This window comes from Mobula birostris, chromosome 6 (genome assembly GCF_030028105.1).
Source record: "Mobula birostris isolate sMobBir1 chromosome 6, sMobBir1.hap1, whole genome shotgun sequence".
NCBI lineage: Eukaryota > Metazoa > Chordata > Chondrichthyes > Myliobatiformes > Myliobatidae > Mobula > Mobula birostris.
This window is the reverse complement of record NC_092375.1, coordinates 196969694-196989962: the sequence shown is the minus strand read 5'-3', so window position 1 is coordinate 196989962 and position 20269 is coordinate 196969694. Positions and strand designations below refer to the sequence as shown.

The following is a 20269-nucleotide window of genomic DNA, read 5'->3' as shown; positions in this document are numbered from 1 at the left end:
CAGCAGGCGCCGCCATGTCAGCCAGGCCTCGCCTCACGCCTGCCGCCTCGCCGCATTTCAAAGGTAATAATGGCAAGGATACACGTTCAGCCGCTGCCCCATGTCCTGGACCAGGTTGGCGGCCTGTTGCCGGTACGACAGCTCCTTGTCGGTGTCTATACCGCAGCGCCGCGACGGCGTGTTTTCCAGCTGCTCCCGGGTGAAATACCATTTTGATGATGCGGTTGAAGCTGCCATTTACCCGACACCCAGACCAAGTCCCAGCCTGGCGCACTGCGCATGCGGCCGCCTCGGCGCACAATCACCGGACGTGAGGTCACACGTCCCGGATCATGGGCGGGTCATTTTGCAGGGCATGCTGGGATTTGTCGTTGCGCGATGTACTGAAGACCGAAGTGAGGCTCAGCAGCCAGGCCTCGTCATCGACAGAAAACATTTCATCATCCTGTGTTTTATTCAGATATATCTTTGCGTTCCGTTTTTAAAAATAACAGTTTAAAGTATGTAATAGACTGCGATAATTCAAGAAACAAGTTCCCCTTCGCGAGGTACGCATCTGCAACGGAAGGTAAACTCAGGATACCTATTCAGTAGTCTAACTAAAATCACTTTACTATTTAATAGGGGTATATGTAGATGGAAGTGTGTAAGGTTAAAGTGTGATGTGTATTTGGATCTTATGCTGCAAAAAAGGAAAATGATAAAGCTGTACCAACACTTGTTGTACCATCGGGAGCCAACAGGCATTGCAGGTATCAGAGAGAAAAAAAATCCATTTCCTGCGTACATCGCCTTTACTTATCCATTATAGGAAAATGTACTTTTGGAGTCATAGAGAAGGACAGCACACAAACAGGCCCTTTGGCCATCTAGCCCATGCCACAACCATATAAACTGCCTTCTCCCATTGACCTGCACTGGGACCATAGCCCTCCATATCCTTACTATCCATGTACCTATCCAAACTTCTTTAAAACGTTAAAATCGAGATCGCATGCACCACCTGTGCTGGCAGCTCAGTCCACACTCTGAGGACCCTCTGAGTCAAGAAGTTACCCCTCATGTTTCCTTTAAATTCACTTTTTACTCTTATCCCATAACCTCTGGTTGTAGTCCCACCCAACCTCAGTGGAAAAAGCCTCCTTTTATTTACTCTATCCATACAATAGCTAATAATTCCTTTCAATATCAGAGAATGTATAGAGTATACAACCTGAAATTCTTACTCCACAGACATCCTCAGAATAGAAGAGAAACCTCCAAGGAATGAATAACAGAAGAAAGACATATGAACCCCAAAGCTCCCTGCCCCCTCCCACCCACAAGCAGCATCAACCCTCCCCTCACCTCCCCCAAACTATCCTAGCATAAAGCATCAGCATTCCCACCACCCACCAAGCAAGCACCAGTAAAACCCTCAAAGAGAGACCATGCTCTCCAGTCCTTCAAAAAATAACTCTTCACTTCAGCATTTCTGCATCCCTGCGCTCTCTTTCACGAACAAGGGGTGGGAAGTTCAAGGGGGATATTAGAGGAAGGTTTTTTACTCAGAGAGTGGTTGGTGCGTGGAATGCACTGCTTGACTCAGTGGTGGAGACAGATACACTAGTGAAATTTAAAAGACTACTAGACAGGTATATGGAGGAATTTAAGGTGGGGAGTTATACGGGAGGCAGGGTTTAAGGGTCAGCACAACATTGTTGGCCGAAGGGCCTGTACTGTGCTGTACTGTTCTATGTTCTATGAACAAGCTGAAACAATGGACAAGCGGATTTGTGGATCTTGGGTAGCAAGTGGAAACGGGAGGTCCGGGGTGCGGGAACTATGAGGTCGGTGGCGGAGGATGGGAGATCCCAGAGTTAATAAGGTTGGTGATGTTATGGGAGACAATGGCCTGGTATTCCTTAGTGGGATCATGTTCGAGGGGTAACTATGTGGAAGTGTCTGAGAGTTGGCACTGGACCTCAGCAAGGTAGAGGTCGGTCTGCCAGACTACTACAGCAGCCTCCCTTATCTGCGGGTCTGATTGTGAGGTTAGGATTAGTGCGGAGGGAGTGGAGAGCAGAGCGTTTGGAAGGGGTGAGGTTGGAATTAGAGAGAGGAGGGGCGAAGTCGAGACTGCTGATATCCCATCAGCAATTGGCAGTGAAAAGACTCAGAGCAGGCAGGTGACCAAGGTGGGGTGTCCAGGAAGAGGAGGAGGGTTGAAGATGGGAGAAGGGGTCCTTGGTGCAGGGTGGAGAATCCTTGTCAAAGGAGTAGGCACAGAGATGGAGGAGATGGAAGAAAAGCACAGTGTCGTGGTGGGCGCAGGGGGACAAAGGTGAGGCCCTTACTGAGGACAGAATGGTCTGCCCCACAGAGAGGGAATGGTGAAGACCCGGCACGGATGAGAAGTTGGATCAGAGGGGGGAAGGGGGTTGGCAGTGTCTGAGGAGAAGGGAGGTTTGGAGTGTTCAGGAATGGTGGGGTGAGAGGAAGATGGAATCTCTGAGGAGCCAAGAGCTGGCGGTGGGACCTGAGAGAGATGGGATTGCGGAATGGTGGTAGATGAAGGGGAGGCAGGGGTTTCAGCAGCAGTGCGTGAAGACCCAGCCTGCAGGTCAGGGTTGGAGTTGGAGGCTGCACAATCAGCACATTAGAGGTGGTCCGAGGACTTTGGAGCCTGCATTGATGGCAGTGGAGTTGGGATTTTGAATCAGCTCTGGATCGTTAGAGTTGTTGAGGTCGGTGGCATGGGTCAAGGTCTGGAGACATCTGGGCTTGCCGGCGTTGGAGGTGACAGGCTCTGTGGTCTGTAGACAGGCAGTCTGATCTTTCCAGGAAGTGAGAAAGTCAAGGAACCGGCGATTGAAAGTGTGGATCCGGCTGAGAATAAAGTAGTGGCTGATCCATTACAGGGGGCGGAGAGAGAATCCTGGAGTTGTGAAAATGACTGGGATAGAGACACCAGGTACCTCCTCGTGGCAGAAAGCGTGATGCATAGAACATGGTGGGAGAAGCATCAGGTGAAACAGTCAATTGAATGTGAGTACCTGGGGTCCTCGGAGGGTCCAAATCGAGAAGCTTGAAAACAAATCTGGAAGCCATGTGATGCAAGCTGGTGGCGAAGACATGTTCCCAGGAAGGATACGTGGCAGTAGTAGCGGGATATGTCAACATTCGGATATGTCAATCCACGGCTTTCTCTACTGTTGTGACGAGGCCATACCCAAGTTTGGAGGAACAACACCTTATATTCTGTCTCGGTAGCCTTCAACCTGTTGGCATAAATGTCGATTTCTTGAACTTCCAGTAAGGCCCCCTCCCCCTTCACCATTCCCCATCCCCTTTTCCCTCTCTCACCTTATCTCCTTGCCTCCTCATTGCCTCCCTTTTGTGCTCCTGCCCCCCTTTTCTTCCATGCCCTTCTGTCCTCTCCTATTATGTTCCCCCTTCTCCACCCCTGTAGCTCTTTCACCAGTCAACCTCACAGCTCTTTGCTTCATTCCTCCCGCTTCCGGTTTTACCTAACATCTTGTGTTTCTCTCTCCCTTCTCCCCACCCTTTAAATCTACTCATCTTTTTGTCTCCAGTCCTGCTGAAGGGTCTCAGTCTGAAACATCAATGGTACTTTTTTTCCATAGATGCTGCCTGGCCTGCTGAGTTCTTCCAGCATTTTGTGTGTGTTTCCTGTCTTCCACCTTTTCCACATCCTATACACACTACTGTGAGTGCATCCACATCCTGATGCTCACCAAGGTCCAGAGTTTAACCTCACAGCCCTTCACAAGACGGCCACTCCTGCTGTGTTTACTATTTATATCTTGCCGCTGCCAGTGCTCCTGGTCACACACGGGACTTTAGGCTTTACCTCTCTTACACTCGGTGATCCCAATGCTTCAGTAAGTACTTTGTGTTCATTCTCCCAGGTGATCCTTTTATATCCTGTCTCTGCTGAACTCACAGTAATGGAATAGGTTTCTTTTGCGATCTGGATTTTTGTTTATATTAGCCCTGACCAACCACAGCCAGCAGTCTTCATACAATTATGGTTTTCTTTATTTAGATTTTTAGACCCTAGCTTAAAGACACAGCACTTTCAAAATAAAGTCTCAGTACATGTAGCTACGCTACTCCAAAGACCCTTTGGCAAGTACATCATCAGTCATACCAGTCTTACTGCACAAAGCAAAATCCAAAATAACTGTTTATCTCCCTAGCTGGGTGACAAATCTAAAGGAAGGAAAAACAGGTGGAAGATTGTGACACATGAGATGGCAAATTGTGGATTCTGAAGCTGGAGGAATTCAGCAGGCCCAACAGCAATTGTCAATATTTCAGCTCACAGGGAGTGAAGAAGAGAACTAGTCAGTATAATTCATGCAGTGTCAATAATGTCAACAACCTCTTACTCATTGTCAATAAGACCAAAGAATCGATAGTAGACTTCAGGAGAGGGAACCAGAGGTCTATGAGTCAGTGATCAGAGGTGGAGAGGCTTAGTAACTTTAACTTCCTGGGTGTCACTATCTCAGAGGACCCATCATATAAACAGAATTGTGAAGAAAGCACAACAGCACCTCTCCTTCCTCAGGAGTCCGTGGAGATTCGGCATGTCGTCAGAAATCTTGACCAACTTTTATAGATGTGTGGTGTAAGGTGTGCTGACTGGCTGCACTACAACCTGGTGTGGGAGCACCAATGTCTTCAAGTGTAAAAGGTAGAGGATTCGGCCCGGTATATCATGAGTAAAACCATCCGAACCACTGAGCAAATGTACATGAAACATTGCTGTAGGAAAGCAGCATCCCTCATGGAAGATCCTCACCACCCAGAACATGCTCTTTTCTCGCTGTTGCCATCAGGTAGAAGGTACAAGAGCCTCAGGACTCACACCACCAGGGTCAAGAATATTTACTACCCCTCAATCATCAGACTCTTGAAAAGAAGAGGATAACTACACTCAAGCAAATACTCTTTTATCTTTTATCTTCATGCTCATTTTCTATTGTTATTTATTTACAATCTGCATTTGACAATTTTGTTTACAGTTCCTGATGTTTACAATTTACAAATCCTGTCTACAGTTATTATTAGAACATAGAGAAGTACAGCACAGTACAGGCCCTTCAGCCCACATTGTTGTGCTGATCCTCAAAACCTGCCTCCCATATAACCTCCCACCTTAAATTCCTCCATATACCTGTCTAGCACCAACCACTCTCTGAGTAAAAATCCTTCCTCTAATATCTCCCTTGAACTTCCCACCCCTTACTTTAAGGCCATGTCCTCTTGTATTGAGCAGTGGTGCCCTGGGGAACAGGTGCTGGCTATCTACTCTATCTATTCCTCTTAATATCTTGTATACCTCTATCGTGTCTCCTCTCAACCTCCTTCTCTCCAAAGAGTAAAGTCCTAGCTCCCTTAATCAATGATCATAATCCATACTCTCTAAACCAGGCAGCATCCTGGTAAATCTCTTCTGTACCCTTTCCAATGCTTCCACATCCTTCCTATAGTGAGGCGACCAGAACTGGACACAGTACTCCAAGTGTGGCCTAACCACAGTTTAATAGAGCTGTATCATTACCTCGCGACTCTTAAACTCTATCCCTCGACTTATGAAAGCTAACACCCCATAAGCTTTCTTAACTACCCAATCTACCTGTGACGCAACTTTCAGGGATCTGTGGACATGTACCCCGAGATGCCTCTGCTCCTCCAATCTACCACGTATCCTGCCATTTACTTTGTACTCTGCCTTGGAGTTTATCCTTCCAAAGTGTACCACCTCACACTTCTCTGGGTTGAACTCCATCTGCCACTTTTTAGCCCACTTCTACAACCTATCAATGTCTCTCTGCAATCTTCGACAATCCTCTACAATCCTCTACACTATCTACAATACCACCAACCTTTGTGTCGTCTGCAAACTTGCCAACCCAGCCTTCTACCCCCACATCCAGGTCGTTAATAAAAATCACGAAAAGTAGAGGTCCCAGAACCGATCCTTGTGGGACCCCACTAGTCACAACCCTCCAATCTGAATGTACTCCCTCCACCACCACCTTCTGCAGGCAAGCCAATTCTGAATCACCATGCCTTCTGACTTTCTGAATAAGCCTACCGTGTGGAACCTTGTCAAATGCCTTACTAAAATCCATATAGATCACATCCACTGCACTACCCTCATCTATATGCCTGGTCACCACCTCAAAGAACTCTATCAGGCTTGTTAGACATGATCTGCCCTTCACAAAGCCATGCTGACTATCCCTGATCAGACCATGATTCTCTAAATGCCCAGAGATCCCATCTCAAAGAATCTTTTCCAACAGCTTTCCCACCACAGACGTAAGGCTCACTGGTCTATAATTATCCGGACTATCCCTACTACCTTTTTTGAACAAGGGGACAACATTCGCCTCCCTTGAATCCTCCGGTACCATTCCCGTAGACAACGAGAACATAAAGATCCTAGCCAGAGGCTCAGCAATCTCTTCCCTCGTCTCGTGGAGCAGACTGGGGAATATTATTCTCTCGATTTATTAAATTTGCACACAAAAAAAGAATAAGGGTGAAGGATGACTTGCAGATCAAGCTGGTTGGGAGGGTCGGGAGAGGTAGAGTGGGACACAAATACAGGTGGTTAATTCTTGCAGTCAAAAATGTCATATGAAGCCATATTGGATTGGGGGAATGGTGGTGACAGATGCTTAAGAGTTCTAAGAAAGAACATTAAGGCAATGTCAGCAGTGAGCCCCAATAACACTGAGATCTACGAAATCAAGGCAAATGATGGAGAAGGACTGAATGCGTATTTTTCATCAGTCTTCACAGTGGAAGACATCTGCAGTATACCGGACATTCAAGAGTGTCAGGAAAGTGAAGTATGTGCAGTGAGAATTATGACTGAGAAGGTGCGCATGAAGCTTAATGGTCTGAGGGTGGACCTGGACCTGAAGGAATGCACCCTCAGGTTCTGAAGGAAGTAGCTGGAGAGATTGCAGAGGCATTGACAATGATGAGAGTAATAATATCAGGATTGCTGCCTGAGCTGCATGCTAATGATGGTAAGAATAGCAAAATTAAGCGGATGAATGTGTGGTTAAGTAACTGGTGCAGGGGGCAGGGTTTCAAATTCTTGAATCATTGGGATCTATTTTGGGGAAGGTATGACTTGTACAAAAAAGATGGATTACACCTGAACTCAAAAGGTACTAATATCCTAGCGGGGTTGTTTAATATAGCTGTTAGGGAGGGTTTAAACTAAGTTGGCAAGGGGAAGGAAACCAAGGTGTTAGGATCGAGGAAGAGGAAAATGGAAATAAGTCAAAAATACTGTGCAGCAAAGATGGTAAGAAGGACAGGCCGGTGAATATACAGGATAACTTGCTGCAAAATAGAAATATAGCACAAGTGGCAACAGGTACCGATCTAAATGTACTGTACTTAAATGCACGCAGCATTAGAAATAAGGTGGATGACCTTGCTCCACAGCTGCAGGTTAAAAGGTATGACATTGTGGCCATAACCGAGTCATGGCTAAATGATGGATGTGATTGGGAGCTGAATATCCCAGGATACACATAGGAAGGTAGGTAAAGGGGGTGGCGTGGCCCTGATGGTAAGTAACGATATCACATCAATAGAAAGAAGGGACATAGGATCAGAAGAGGTAGAATCCTTATGGGTAGAATTATGGAAGGAAATAGAATTTGGATTAGTTGACAGTTTTCCTCTACAGGCCTCAATAGCTGACAAAGGATTGATGGCCCAGTTGGAAAAATTTAAAAACAGTTGGATAAATCTTACGTTAAAAGTATGGCAGAAGGTGGTTAATTCATGTGGAATTAATAACATGTTAAAACTCTTTAGATGGTGTGCATATGATACTGAATTCCTTCCCAACAGAGGAGATAAAAGATTTGAGCTATGGATAAAGAAAGGTCTTACAACCTACCTCTCATTTATAGATAAGAGTTTTACAAAGTTTCCAAATCCTGCAGGACAAACATGGCCTAGAACACAATGACTTTTTTAGGTACCTTCAAGTACGAAACTATGTTAACCAGAGTTGTAGATATATAGACCTATCAACAGTAGAATTAGAATTTTTCAAGATTCTGAATTTGGCTTGCAGTTCAATGCCTAGTAAATCAGTTTCTCGATTATATAATGCACTCTCCCATGCTAAAAATGTAAATACACTGTATCTTAAAGAGAAGTGGGAGAAAGAAGCGGGGTTGGTACTTTCAGAGGAAACTTGGGGGAAAATCTGCAGCTTTCAATGGTCCTCGACTAATTCTTTGACTTGGAGAGAACATTGTTGGAAAAACATTATAAGATACTTCAAGACCCCATATCAGGAAAAATATAAAGATATAAACGTGACGTGTTGGAGAAGGTGCGGCTCCAAGGAGGCAAATCATTTTCATATTTTCTGGGATTGCCCTAAATTAAGTCTATATTGGGAAGGTATTCATAGAACATTAGTTAAGGTACTTAGGTCCCAGATACCTCTGAACTTTGAGACGCTCTATTTGGGGCATGTATTGTTTCTTGAACGGAAGGAAGATATAAAGTTGCTGCAGGCCCTCTTAGCGGCAAGTAACAAATCAATCACTAGAAAGTGGCTAAATCCAATACCACCTACATTAGAAGATTGGCACGAAATTATCTTGGAAATATTTAAAATGGAAAAGTTGACTTACTCCCTGAGAATTCAAAAAGAAAAATTTGATCAAATCTGGAATAAATGGATTGAATATATAACCCCAATGCGAGCAGACTTTAGATGACTCTCCTAATGATTTATACTGCTCTTCTTATCAACACAGTAATATTGCTAATGTAAGCACCCCTAGTCTAAATGTCTTTTTTTTTTTTGTTTTCTTTTGGAAAATAGAGAATTAACACAAGTAAAGGGAAAGATTTGGGAAAGGGATAAAAAATGAAAAAATTAAGTAAATAAGTACATAGGGATTGGATAATTATGTCTGCGGGCAGGAGCAAGCATGAACAAATTAGGATATAAACACCTACAATGGTTGTTATATAGGCTTACATACAACATTTTGGACTAGTGGAAATGGTCCAGAAGAGTTATATGGAAACTATTATTACTATTTTTCTTAACAACTAATACCATTACTTAGCCTAATAGATTAGAATTACCACAGTACATAATTATCTATTTAAGTGTCTAATTTCCTTTTATATCATCTCAATGTGTACTTAAGAATGTATAAATAATTATAGTTTTATACATATAAAAAAATAGAAAAGGTTGTATGTGTGAAAAAAGTACATGATATTTGTGAATTCCTTATCCAAATAAAAATAAAATTAAAAAAAAAGAAAGTGGATTGGGAAAGTCGGGAAGGTAATGGATCACAGGAGAGGGAGTTTGTAGAATGCCTACAGGATGGCTTTTTGGAGCAACTTGTCCAGAAGCCTACCAGGGGACTGGCTGTTTTGGATTGGGTGCTGTGTAACGAACCTGAGGCGATTAGGGAGCTGGAGGTAAAGGAACCTCTTGGAAGTAGTGATCATAATATGATTGAGTTCAGTTTCAATTTTGAAAAGGAGAAGCTGGTATCAGGTGTATCGATATTTCAGTGGAACAGGGGAAATTACAGTGGTATGAGAGAGGAACTGGCCCAAGACAATTGGAAAAGTAAACTAAATGGAGGGACGGCAGAGCAGAATTGGATGAAATTCCTACAAGAAATAAGGAAAATGCAGGAAAAATATATTCCAAGAAAAAAGAAAATCATGAATGGAAAAATGGCACAAATGTGGCTAATGAGAGAGGTTAAGGCAAAAATAAAAGCAAAAGAAATGGTGTACAAGGAAGCAAAAATTAGTGGGAAAAATGAGGACTGGAAGACTTTTAAAAACTGACAGAAGGAAACTAAGAAAGTCATTAGGAAAGAAAAGACGAATTATGAAAGGAAGTTGGCGATTAACATAAAAAAGGATACTAAGAGTTTTTTTAAATATGTGAAGAGTAAAAGAGTGACAAGGGTAGATATGGGACCGATTGAAAATGATGCTGGAGTAATTATAATGGATAACAAAGAGATGGCAGAGGAACTGAATGAGTATGTTGCATCAGTCTTCACAGTGGAAGACATGAGCAACATACCTGATAGCCAGAGGTATCAGGGAATAGAATTAGGTACAGTCAAGATAACTAGAGAGAAAGTGCTTGGGAAGCTAAGTGGACTAAGAATAGATAAGTCTCCCGGCCCGGATGAGGTGCACCCAAGGGTTCTGAGGGAGGTGGCTTTGGAGATTGTGGAAGCATTGGAAATGATCTTCCAGCAGTCAATAGACTCTGGCATGGTTCCGGAGGACTGGAAGGTCGCAAATGTCGTTCCGCTATTTAAGAAAGGAAGGAGGCAGCAAAAAGAAAATTACAGACCTATTAGTCTGACATCGGGGTTGGAAAGATATTGGAGTCAATCCTCAAGGACGAGGTTATGAAATACCTCGAGGTGCATGACAAGATAGGCCGAAGCCAGCATGGTTTCATGAAGGGAAGATCCTGCCTTACCAACTTATTGGAATTTTTTTTTTTTTTTTAAATTTTATTTTTATTTGGATAAGGAATTCACAAATATCATGTACTTTTTTCACACATATAACCTTTTCCATTTTTTTATATGGATAAAACTACAATTATTTATACATTCTTAAGTACACATTGAGATGATATAAAAGGAAAATAAACATTTAAATAGATAATTATGTACTGTGGTAAATCTAACCTATTAGGCTAAGTAATTGGAATTTTTTGAGGTAATCTCGAATAAGATTGACAAGGGAGAAGCTATGGATGTTGTGTATTTGGATTTTCAAAAGACCTTCGATAAGGTGCCGCATATGAGGCTGCTAAATAAGATGAGAGCCCATGGAATTATAGGAAAGATATTGAAATGGGTGGAGCATAGGCAGAAAGCAAAGGGTGGGAATAAAGGGATCCTATTCTGATTGGTTGCCGGTTACTAGTGGTGTTCTGCAGGGGTCGGTGTTGGGGCCGCTTTTTACAATGTATATCGATGATTTGGATTATGGATTAGATGGTTTTGTGGCCAAGTTTGTGGATGACACCAAGATAGGTGGAGGAGCAGGAAATGTTGAAGAAATGGAAAGGTTGCAGAGAGACTCAGTCAGTTTAGGAGAGTGGGCAAAATGGAGGATGAGAAACAACGTTGACAAATGTACGGTTGTACATTTCGGAAGAAGAAATAATGGGGCAGATTATTATTTAGATTGGGAGAAAATTCAAAAATCGGAAGTGCAAAGGGACTTGTGAGGGTCCTCGTGCAGAATGCTGGAATTCCTAATTTGGAATACTGTGTGCAGTTTTGGGCCCCCTATCTTAGAAAGGATATACTGATGTTGGAGAGAGTTCAGAGAAGATTTACGAGAATGGTTCCTGGAATGCAGGGGCTAACATATGAGGAGCGTCTGTCAGCTCTTGGATTGCATTCATTAGAGTATAGAAGAATGAGAGGGGATCTCATAGAAACGTTTCGAATGTTGAAAGGGTTGGACAGAGTAGATGTGGAAAGGTTGTTTCCCTTGGTGGGTGAGTCCAGGACAAGAGGCCATAGTCTTAGAATTAGAGGGTACCCAGTTAAAACAGAGATGAGGAGAAATTTTTTTAGCCAGAGGGTCGTGGATTTGTGGAATTCGTTGCCACATATGGCTGTGGAGGCCCGATCATTGAGTGTGTTTAAGGAGGAGATTGACAGGTATCTAATTAGTCAGGGTATCAAGGGATATGGAGAAAAAGCCGGAAATTGGAACTGGATGGGTGAATAGTTTAGCTCATGGGGGAGCTGTGGAGCAGACTCAATGTGCCGAATGGCCTACTTCTTCTCCTTTGTCTTGTGATCTTTCAAGAATCGGATGACTGGAAATTTGCAAATATTACTCTGCTATTTGAGAAGGGTGGGAGGCAGCAGAAAGGAAACTATAGACCTGTTAGCCTGACATCAGTGGTTGGGAAGTTGTTGGAATCAATTGTTAGGGATGACATTATGGAGTACCTGGAGGCACATGACAAGATAGATCAAAGCCTGCATGGTTTCCTGAAAGGAAAATCCTGCCTGACAAATCTACTGCAATTCTTTGAGGAAATTACAAGCAGGGTAGACAAAGGAGATGCAGTAGACGTGGTGTAGTTGGATTTTCAGAAGGCCTTTGACAAGGTGCCGCACATGAGGCTGCTCAGCAAGATAAGAGCCCATGGAATTCACAGGGAAGTTCCTAGCGTGGGTGGAGCATTGGTTGGTCGGCAGAAAACAGAGAGTGTGAATAAAGGGATCCTATTCTCTCTCGCTGCTGGTTACCAGTGGAGTTCCACAGCAGTCGGTGTTGGGACCGCTGCTTTTTACGATGTATGTCAATGATTTGGACTACAGTATTAATGGATTTGTGGCTAAATTTGCGATGATACAAAGATAGGTGGAGGAACGGGTAGTGTTGAGGAAACAGAAAGCCTGCAGAAAGACTTAGATAGTTTAGGAGAATGGGCAAAGAAGTAGCAAATGAAATACAATGTTGGTGTTAGAGTGAAGTTTTTTTGGGTAGATGATTTGTTAACACTTAAATGACTTTGGCCACCAGACTTCTAGCTTAACTGTTTGACAAAGGACTGTGGATTGAGTCCACCACAATGGGCTTCCTAAAAGGTATGAATACCAGATGCTTCTGGTAGTTTGACCTGATGCTGTAGTTTCGAAGGCAGTATCAACTATACATTATAAATATTAATTGTCTTCTATGTTAGCACAGGAAATGCCAAATAAATGTATCCTAGACTTAACTTACATTTCTAAAGGCTGTGGATACCAACCCAGACATGTTGGCCTCAGAAGGAAAGGATGAAATCCAAAGGTGTGATGTTTGTATGTAGCTTCAAAAGGAAGCATTGTCTAAGTATTGTCTATAACTTTTAAGTAGCGATTGCCTTTGTGTTTAGCATATAAATATCGAGCCCAGATTGAGCTAACAGACCTTTCTATGGAAAAGTACTGGGTGGGCACAGGAGTACATTCAGCCAGAGACTCAGACTCATTCCACCGAGATGCAGCACAGAGCGTCATAGGAAGTCATTCCTGCCTGTGGCCATCAAACTTTACAACTCCTCCCTTGGAGGGTCAGACACCCTGAGCCAATAGGCTGGTCCTGGACTTATTTCATAATTTACTGGCATAATTTACATATTACTATTTAACTATTTATGGTTCTATTACTATTTATTATTTATGGAGCAACTGTAACGAAAACCAATTTCCCCCAGGATTAATAAAGTATGACTATGAAAGCATCTCCGTCCGTAAGATGCCTACTGTACCTGTTATGTCGAATAAAGAAGCTGCTTTGTATCTACCAGTGACTCTGTCTCTCCGGTAATTTCATCCACGCTACAACATTTGGTGTCAGGAGTGGGATGCCTTCGTGACCCGTCGTGTGGCCAGCGTTCCTAGCAGTCTTAAGTTGGTGAGTATTTTTCTAAAATAACACTCACACTTGGATCTGTTCGGTCGGTGGTGCAGGGGTCACGAGGTAATCACGAATGTGGAGAGCTGAAATGGTAGATATAAAAGTAGTGTGTGCGTGTGCATGTGTGTTTATGTAAGTGAGGAATCTTCACGTGTTAACTTGGTTAACAGTGAGAGTTGGACCACCAGTTGCAAAAGGTGGTAACCAAAGGTATGGTTCGAGATGCCAGCTTAGGGGCGTGTGTACTCATTCGGGGAGCTGCATTTTAGTGTATGCGTTTGCAAGTGTGAGGCAAAGGAATACAGCAGGCATCATGAGTTCAGGTACTCAAAATTGGTAGATTGTGGAATACATACTCTGCTGTTTTATATTTTGTGTAGTGTGGGGATATCTCAGGGAGAGGTTTTACCCAGAGAGATCAACCAGAATGGCACCTATTGAAAACGCAGACACCAGGAATTCTGCAGATGCTGGAAATTCAAGCAACACACATCAAAGTTGCTGGTGAACGCAGCAGGCCAGGCAGCATCTCTAGGAAGAGGTACAGTCGACGTTTCGGGCCGAGGCATCGACTGTACCTCTTCCTAGAGATGCTGCCTGGCCTGCTGCATTCACCAGCAACTTTGATGTGTGTGGCACCTATTGAAGTCAGGCAACGTCAGGTTGAGAACCCTAATGATCTGAGCCAGCCCTTGACCTTGATTACGACTATTCATAAGCCCTTCACCCCCAGGGAGAAACAGAGCATTTTGTCCGAGTTGCCCTCACTTAAAGTCGCCTGTGGGAATTCAGAATTCTGGCACAAACTCGAGGAAATGGTTGAAATTCACCAGATGCACCCGAAAGATATACATGTTTTAGTGAAAGCCAAGTGCCCGAGGAATATGTGGGACAGTATGGCCTGGGGGTGCGGGGTGGTACATGGACAACTACCGGGAGCACCAGTAATGAAGAAAGATATCGCTCTTTTAAAGGGGAAGTGAGGCAGCGGCTGGGGGGAGGCGAGAGTTGCTGGGGAATGATAATGGCAGTGATTCAAAAGGCTGACGAGGCAGCCATGGATTATGCAGAACGTAAATACCGAGTGTACGAGGAGTATTCCGAGTTGGATAACCCAGGGAGGGATGACCCTGCCTTCCTTAAAAATGCTGAAGGAAGGCCTGAGCTCAGCCCACCAGGAAGTTTTAGATTTAGGCATAACGGTAGGGTCCAACTACTCTGAGATAGTTTCATGGGCCAGTGAGATAGGCCAACGAAAAGGCAAGAGAAATCGTAAAGTGGGTATAGTGGATGCAGCCGCTGTGATGTCCCGGATAGTTTGTTTTGCTTGCCAGCAGCCAGGGCACCGAGCAAAGGACTGCTGGACCAGGTATAAGGCGGTGAAGGAGTTGATATGCTACAGCTGTGGCCTATCGGGACATGGCTGGAGACAGTGTCCAAAAGGGAGGGGGAAAACCCAGGCGAAGGCCACGGCAGACACCCAGTCACTCACCCCATCAGAAACCAGTCTGACTGCCGATCAGATCAAAGAGTTAGTAATGGCGCCTCTTAAGGCAGAAAAGGATGTGACAGCGTGCTCCATGGCCAGCTCTGATGACTCACGGATGTACACAACGGCATTGTTAGGGGGACGGCAATGCAATATGTTAGTGGACACAGGGGCATCTTATCGATAACAGACTTACCCTTACCAACAACCGGACAGGCCAGTTATATCAGGGGTGTAGGAGGGAAAACAGTAAAAGCAGAAAGAAGTGAGAAGCAAATACTAGAAATCGAGGGAGTGCAACTTCCAGTGTTTTTCTGGGTATGTCCAAATAATGAGGGCACGATTATTGGAGTAGATATCCTAAGGGAAGCAGGAGCTGTTATAAATTCAGGAAAAGAAGAAATAATATGGAAGAGTCAGGGACAGCGAACGCGTACAACCAACGGAATACACGGCCTGGCTAGCATAGGCGCAGCTGTCTCGATCATTAGAGACTGGAGCCAGGATGGTGTCTATGGGTTACCTTGTCAGCAGTTCCCAGCTGTGTGGGCTAGAGACAAGCAAGATTGTGAGCAGGTAGAGATAGACCCAGTTAAAATAGAGGAGGGTCTGTATAAACCTCCGAAGCAGGACCCTATACAAACTGACACACTGTCCGCTGTTCAGGGTATAGTGAAGGAACAAAAACCCCAGGGGGTACTCAGAGAGACTGCGGCCATTCCAGAACATAAAGTTTTCCCGGTTCCTCCTAGGGCAGACATTACTGCGGATAAGGCAGCAGAGGAACAAGGGGCAATTGAAATTGCCAGTGTGCAGGAGGAAACGACAGAAGCCCGCTTAGTAAAATTATGTGAAGAGGTAGAGGCAGAAGAGAAGGAAAAATGGAGGAGGAAAGGAGGGACCAGACGGGAGCTGGACACACGGGGAAGAAAGAGTCGCAGTGGCCCCACTATGTATTAGGCAAATACTACTGAAGTTATATCATGGGGCGATGCATTAGGGAAGGCAGAGCATGATCACAACCCTCTGGCAGGACAAGTGGTGGCCAGGGATGGGCGGGGATGTTGAGAAATTCTGCCGCCGTTGTATCATTTGTGCCCAGCATAACCCTGGTAAGGGCAGAAAGCTACAGCTGGCAAATCAGCCTCGGCTGAGGGGACCATGGGAAAACATCTAGATAGACTTCACAGGACCCCTGCCAAAAAGCAGGGGGAAAAGCTACTGCCATCTTAAAGTATTAAAGGACCGAGTGAAACAACAACAGCGAATCGCTGATCAGAAAGAGCCAGAGGGAAAGGGGATAGCCCTTCCACAGATCGGCGACCAAGTTATGGTGAGGGTGCTGCCAGAAAGGCCAGGGTTTGCCCCCAGGTGGATAGGACCACAGACGGTACTCTTAATGAATGATACGTGTGTCTGTGCAGACCTGGCGAGGCAGCCAGTGGAAACACTGGACTCAGGTTAAAGCATACAACTCTCCCTTTTGTTACTCCCACAGACAGATTGGGGACCCAAGTGTACCCAGTAACCATGTAATTACAGAGAACCTCAGAGAGGAACGCCAGCTGGCTATGCCAGACCTGACCACAGCTGATGAAAACATACCCGGAGAAAATGCAAGGGCAGAAAACATCGAGAGTGTGGCAGAAGACACTCAGAATGTGTTGGAAAAACACAGCCTGCTAAAGTGTGATGACGATGGTACTGTGTAAAGAAGGCTGGTTGCTGAAGGTAGATGATTAATTTTATAGCATAGTAGAGAAAATTATTTGGGAAATAGATGGGGAGGGATTTTTGAGTTAAAGCAGAAATGGCAAGTTCCACCACTTCGATGGAATTTCAGACTGCACACGGCATCTGAAAGCAGTCACCCCAGTCTGAGGAGCTGTGCCCTTTTCAGCAGTTGAGCTAGTCATCAACGGAACAGTTTGTAAGGGGGTGCCACCGGGGAGAGGTCCTTGCAGACGTTTACGTAGAGGCCACTCCAACCACCTTCCTATACATCGATGAGAGAGCCTGTGGGTGCTCCTGGAAGGAGAGTTTCAGCGACCAGAGAATAAAGGGCTGAAGACAAAAGAATGTAATTAAGATGCAGTCAGTCTGCAGGCACACGAAAGGAGCTGCATTCCTAAAGACTTGGAACAGCCTCTCTGCTTAACATTTGGTAGGTAATGCTAGGATAGATATCGAGGTACATAAAATTGGGGGGTAATTTCGAGACAGGGCATTTTTGCTGCCCTATTTGAGCAGATCCTCTTAGGTTGGCCTTTCCTGATACAAATTTAATTTGTCCAAGAGGGCCAAGAGGAGGGACTGTTAGAGTGAAATTTTTTTGGGTAGATGATTTGTTTACACTTAAATGACTTTGGCCACCAGACTTCTATTTTAACTGTTTGACAAAGGACTGTGGATTAAGTCCACCACAATGGGCTTCCTAAAAGGTGTGAATACCAGATGCTTCTGGTAGTTTGACCTGATGCTGTAGTTTCAAAGGCAGTATCACCTCTTCATTATAAATATTAATTGTCTTCTATGTTAGCACGGGAAATGCCAAATAAATGTATCGTAGACTTAACTTGCATTGCTAAAGGCTGTGGATACCAACCCAGACATGTTGGCATCAGAAGGAAAGGATGAAATCCAAAGGGGTGATGTTTGTATGTAGCTTCAAAAGGAAGCATTGTCTAAGTATTGTCTATAACTTTTAAGTAGCGATTGCCTTTGTGTTTAGCTTATAAATATCAAGCCCACATTTAGCTAGCAGACCTTTCTGCGGAAAACGTCTCGAGATGCCTGCTGTACTTCGTTGTGTCGAGTAAAGAAGCTGCTTTGTATCTACCAGTGACTCTGTCTCTCCAGTAATTTCATCCACGCTACAACATTGGAAAGTGTATGGTCATGCACTTTGGTGGAAGAAATAAACGGGCAGACTATTATTTAGGCTACGTCCACACTAGACTGGATAAATCCGTAACCGAAGCCTTTTCTCTTCATTTTGACCCTCCGTCTACACTGAAAATGGCATTTTCCTCCCCCGAAAATGGAGATTTTCAGAAATGCTCTCCAGAGTGAATAAATCTGAAAACGCCTAATGTCTGGCGTAGTGTGTACGGGGTAACCGGCTATTTTTAAAGCCGCTGTCATGACGTGCCGGAACAAATGGTGGTGGCACCGCGGCATTTCATTGTTTTCTTGAACGCAACCCGCAACACCACAACAATATCTGACAATAGATGTGTAAACAGCCTAATGTAACATTGCATGGAAATACAAGATAACACTGATGCAGACATGTTTAACAAGGTGGTTTATTAATGTATTGCTTGTGCAAACATTCAATAGATGCAATTGTCACTTTTGCCCAGTAACTCGTTTTATTGCACATGTTAAATACAGCAAAATAATACACAAAGACATGGCAAAAGTAAAGGCAAACAACTGAGGTAATAGCAGATTTCACTTTTGCCCAGTAACAAGCCTTATTGCATTTAGTTGTAGCTGTTGTCCCTTTCAGCAGTGAAGTGACAATGTCTGTAGGAAATGTTTCTGGACAAACCCGCACCAAGTCTTTCGTTTGGCAATTTCCTTTTAAGTTTTTCTAGTCTGTAACTAGACAAATGCACACCAAGTATACCGTTTCCTCTTCGCTTGTTTTCTGTAGATGTGTCCTGCACATGCCCAGTGGGAGGAGATTCGCCCAAGTATCCGTTTTAATGTGGACAGAGAGGTATTTTTAAAAATGCCTAGTGTGGACGCCTGTCGTTTTTATGCGAAATCGGTGTTTTCAAAATTTTCCAGTCTAGTGTGGATGTAGTCTAAAATGGGAAGAGAATTCAAAATACAGAGCTGCAAAGGGACTTGGGAGTCCTTGTGCAAGATACCCTAAAGGTTAACCTCCAGTTTGAGTCAGTTGTGAAGAAGGTGAATGCAATGCTGGCATTCACTTCTAGATGTAAAGAATATAGCTGCAGGGATGTGATGTTGAGGCTTTGTAAAGCACTCCTGAGACCACACTTGGAGTACTGTGTGCAGTTTTGGGCTCCTTATTTTAGAAAGGATATACTGACATTGGAGAGGGTTTAGAGAAGATTCACCAGAATAATTCCAGGAATGAAAGGGTTACCATATGAGGAATGTCTGGCAGCTCTTGGGCTGTATTCCCTGGAGTTCAGGAGAATGAGGGGGCATCTCATAGAAACATTCTGAATGTTAAAAGGCCTGAACAGATTAAGTATGGCAAAGTTGTCTCCCACGGTAGGAGATTCTAGGATAAGAGGGCACGACTTCAAGATTGATAAGATGTCCTTGTAGAACTGAGATACGGAGAAATCACTTTAGTCAAAGGGTGGTAAATCTGTGGAATTTGTTGCCATGAACGGCTGTGGAGGCCAAGGCATTAGGTGTATTAAGACAGAGATAGATAGGTTCTTGATTAGCCAGGGCATCAAAGGGTATGGGGAGAAAGCAGGGGAGTGGGGATGACTGGAAGAATTGGATCAGCTCATGATTGAATGGCGGAGCAGACTTGATGGGCCGAATGGCCTGTTTCTGCTCTTATATCTTATGATCTTACGATTGGAATCAATCATGATCACACAAAGCTATAGGTCATTGCTGTTTGCTTTTCTCAAGGAAGTGTCCTAGCCCCCAAAATATTTAACCCCATCTTTCTCCCATTGTTCAAAGTTATTATCAAACTACATGTACGTCACCATATACAACACTGATTCATTTTCTTGTGAGCATACTCAATAAATCTATAGAATAATAACTATGATAGACTTGATGTAAGACTGCCCAACTAGGGCATTCAACCAGAGTGTAGAAGTCAACAAAATGCAAATATAGCAAAAGAAAAAAAATAAATATGCAATAAATAACGAGAACATGAGATGAAGAGTCCTTGAAAGTTAGTCTATTGTTTCAGTGATGGGGCCAGTAAAGCTGAGTGAGGTTATCCACTTTGTTTCAAAGCCAGATGGTTAAGGGGTAGTAACTGTCCCTGAATATGGTAGTGTGAATCCTGAGGCTCCTGTACCTTCTTCCTGGTGGGCAGCAGCGGGAGGAGAGCATGGCCTGGGTGGTGGGGGTACTTGATGTGCATGTTGCTATCCTGCAATTGCAAACTTGAACATGTCATTGGAGCTGCACTAGGCCACACAGTCATACAGTAGGTGTAAAGCGAGTAGCACAGAGGCGAAGCACACAGCCTGTGGTGTTCCTGTGCTGATAGAGATTGTGGAAGAAATGTTGTTGACAATCTGAACTGACTCTGGT

General features: G+C 44.1%; 1 protein-coding gene and 1 long non-coding RNA gene across 7 annotated transcripts in view; one reads left to right on the top strand and one right to left on the bottom strand.

Moving 5' to 3' along the window:
• Positions 1-274, bottom strand: part of ccnt2a (cyclin T2a) — a 39051-nt gene extending 38777 nt beyond the window's left edge. For all 3 annotated transcript variants that reach the window (XR_011886464.1, XM_072262156.1, XM_072262157.1), the window contains exon 1: positions 83-274. Coding sequence is in view for 2 of the 3 variants with exons in the window: in XM_072262156.1 (XP_072118257.1) it covers positions 83-237 (155 nt within the window). In the remaining variant the exon portion in view is untranslated. The remainder of the gene's footprint in view (positions 1-82) is intronic.
• Positions 275-363: 89 nt separating this feature from the next.
• LOC140199687 (uncharacterized) overlaps positions 364-20269 on the top strand; it is a 53061-nt gene continuing 33155 nt past the window's right edge. For 2 of the 4 annotated variants that reach the window (XR_011886466.1, XR_011886468.1), the window contains exons 1-2: positions 364-568; positions 13394-13500. This is a non-coding gene — a long non-coding RNA (uncharacterized lncRNA). Of the gene's footprint in view, positions 569-13393; positions 13501-16490; positions 16724-18653; positions 18720-20269 lie in introns of all 4 variants that reach the window. The other 2 variants (XR_011886467.1, XR_011886465.1) reach the window with 2 other exon arrangements.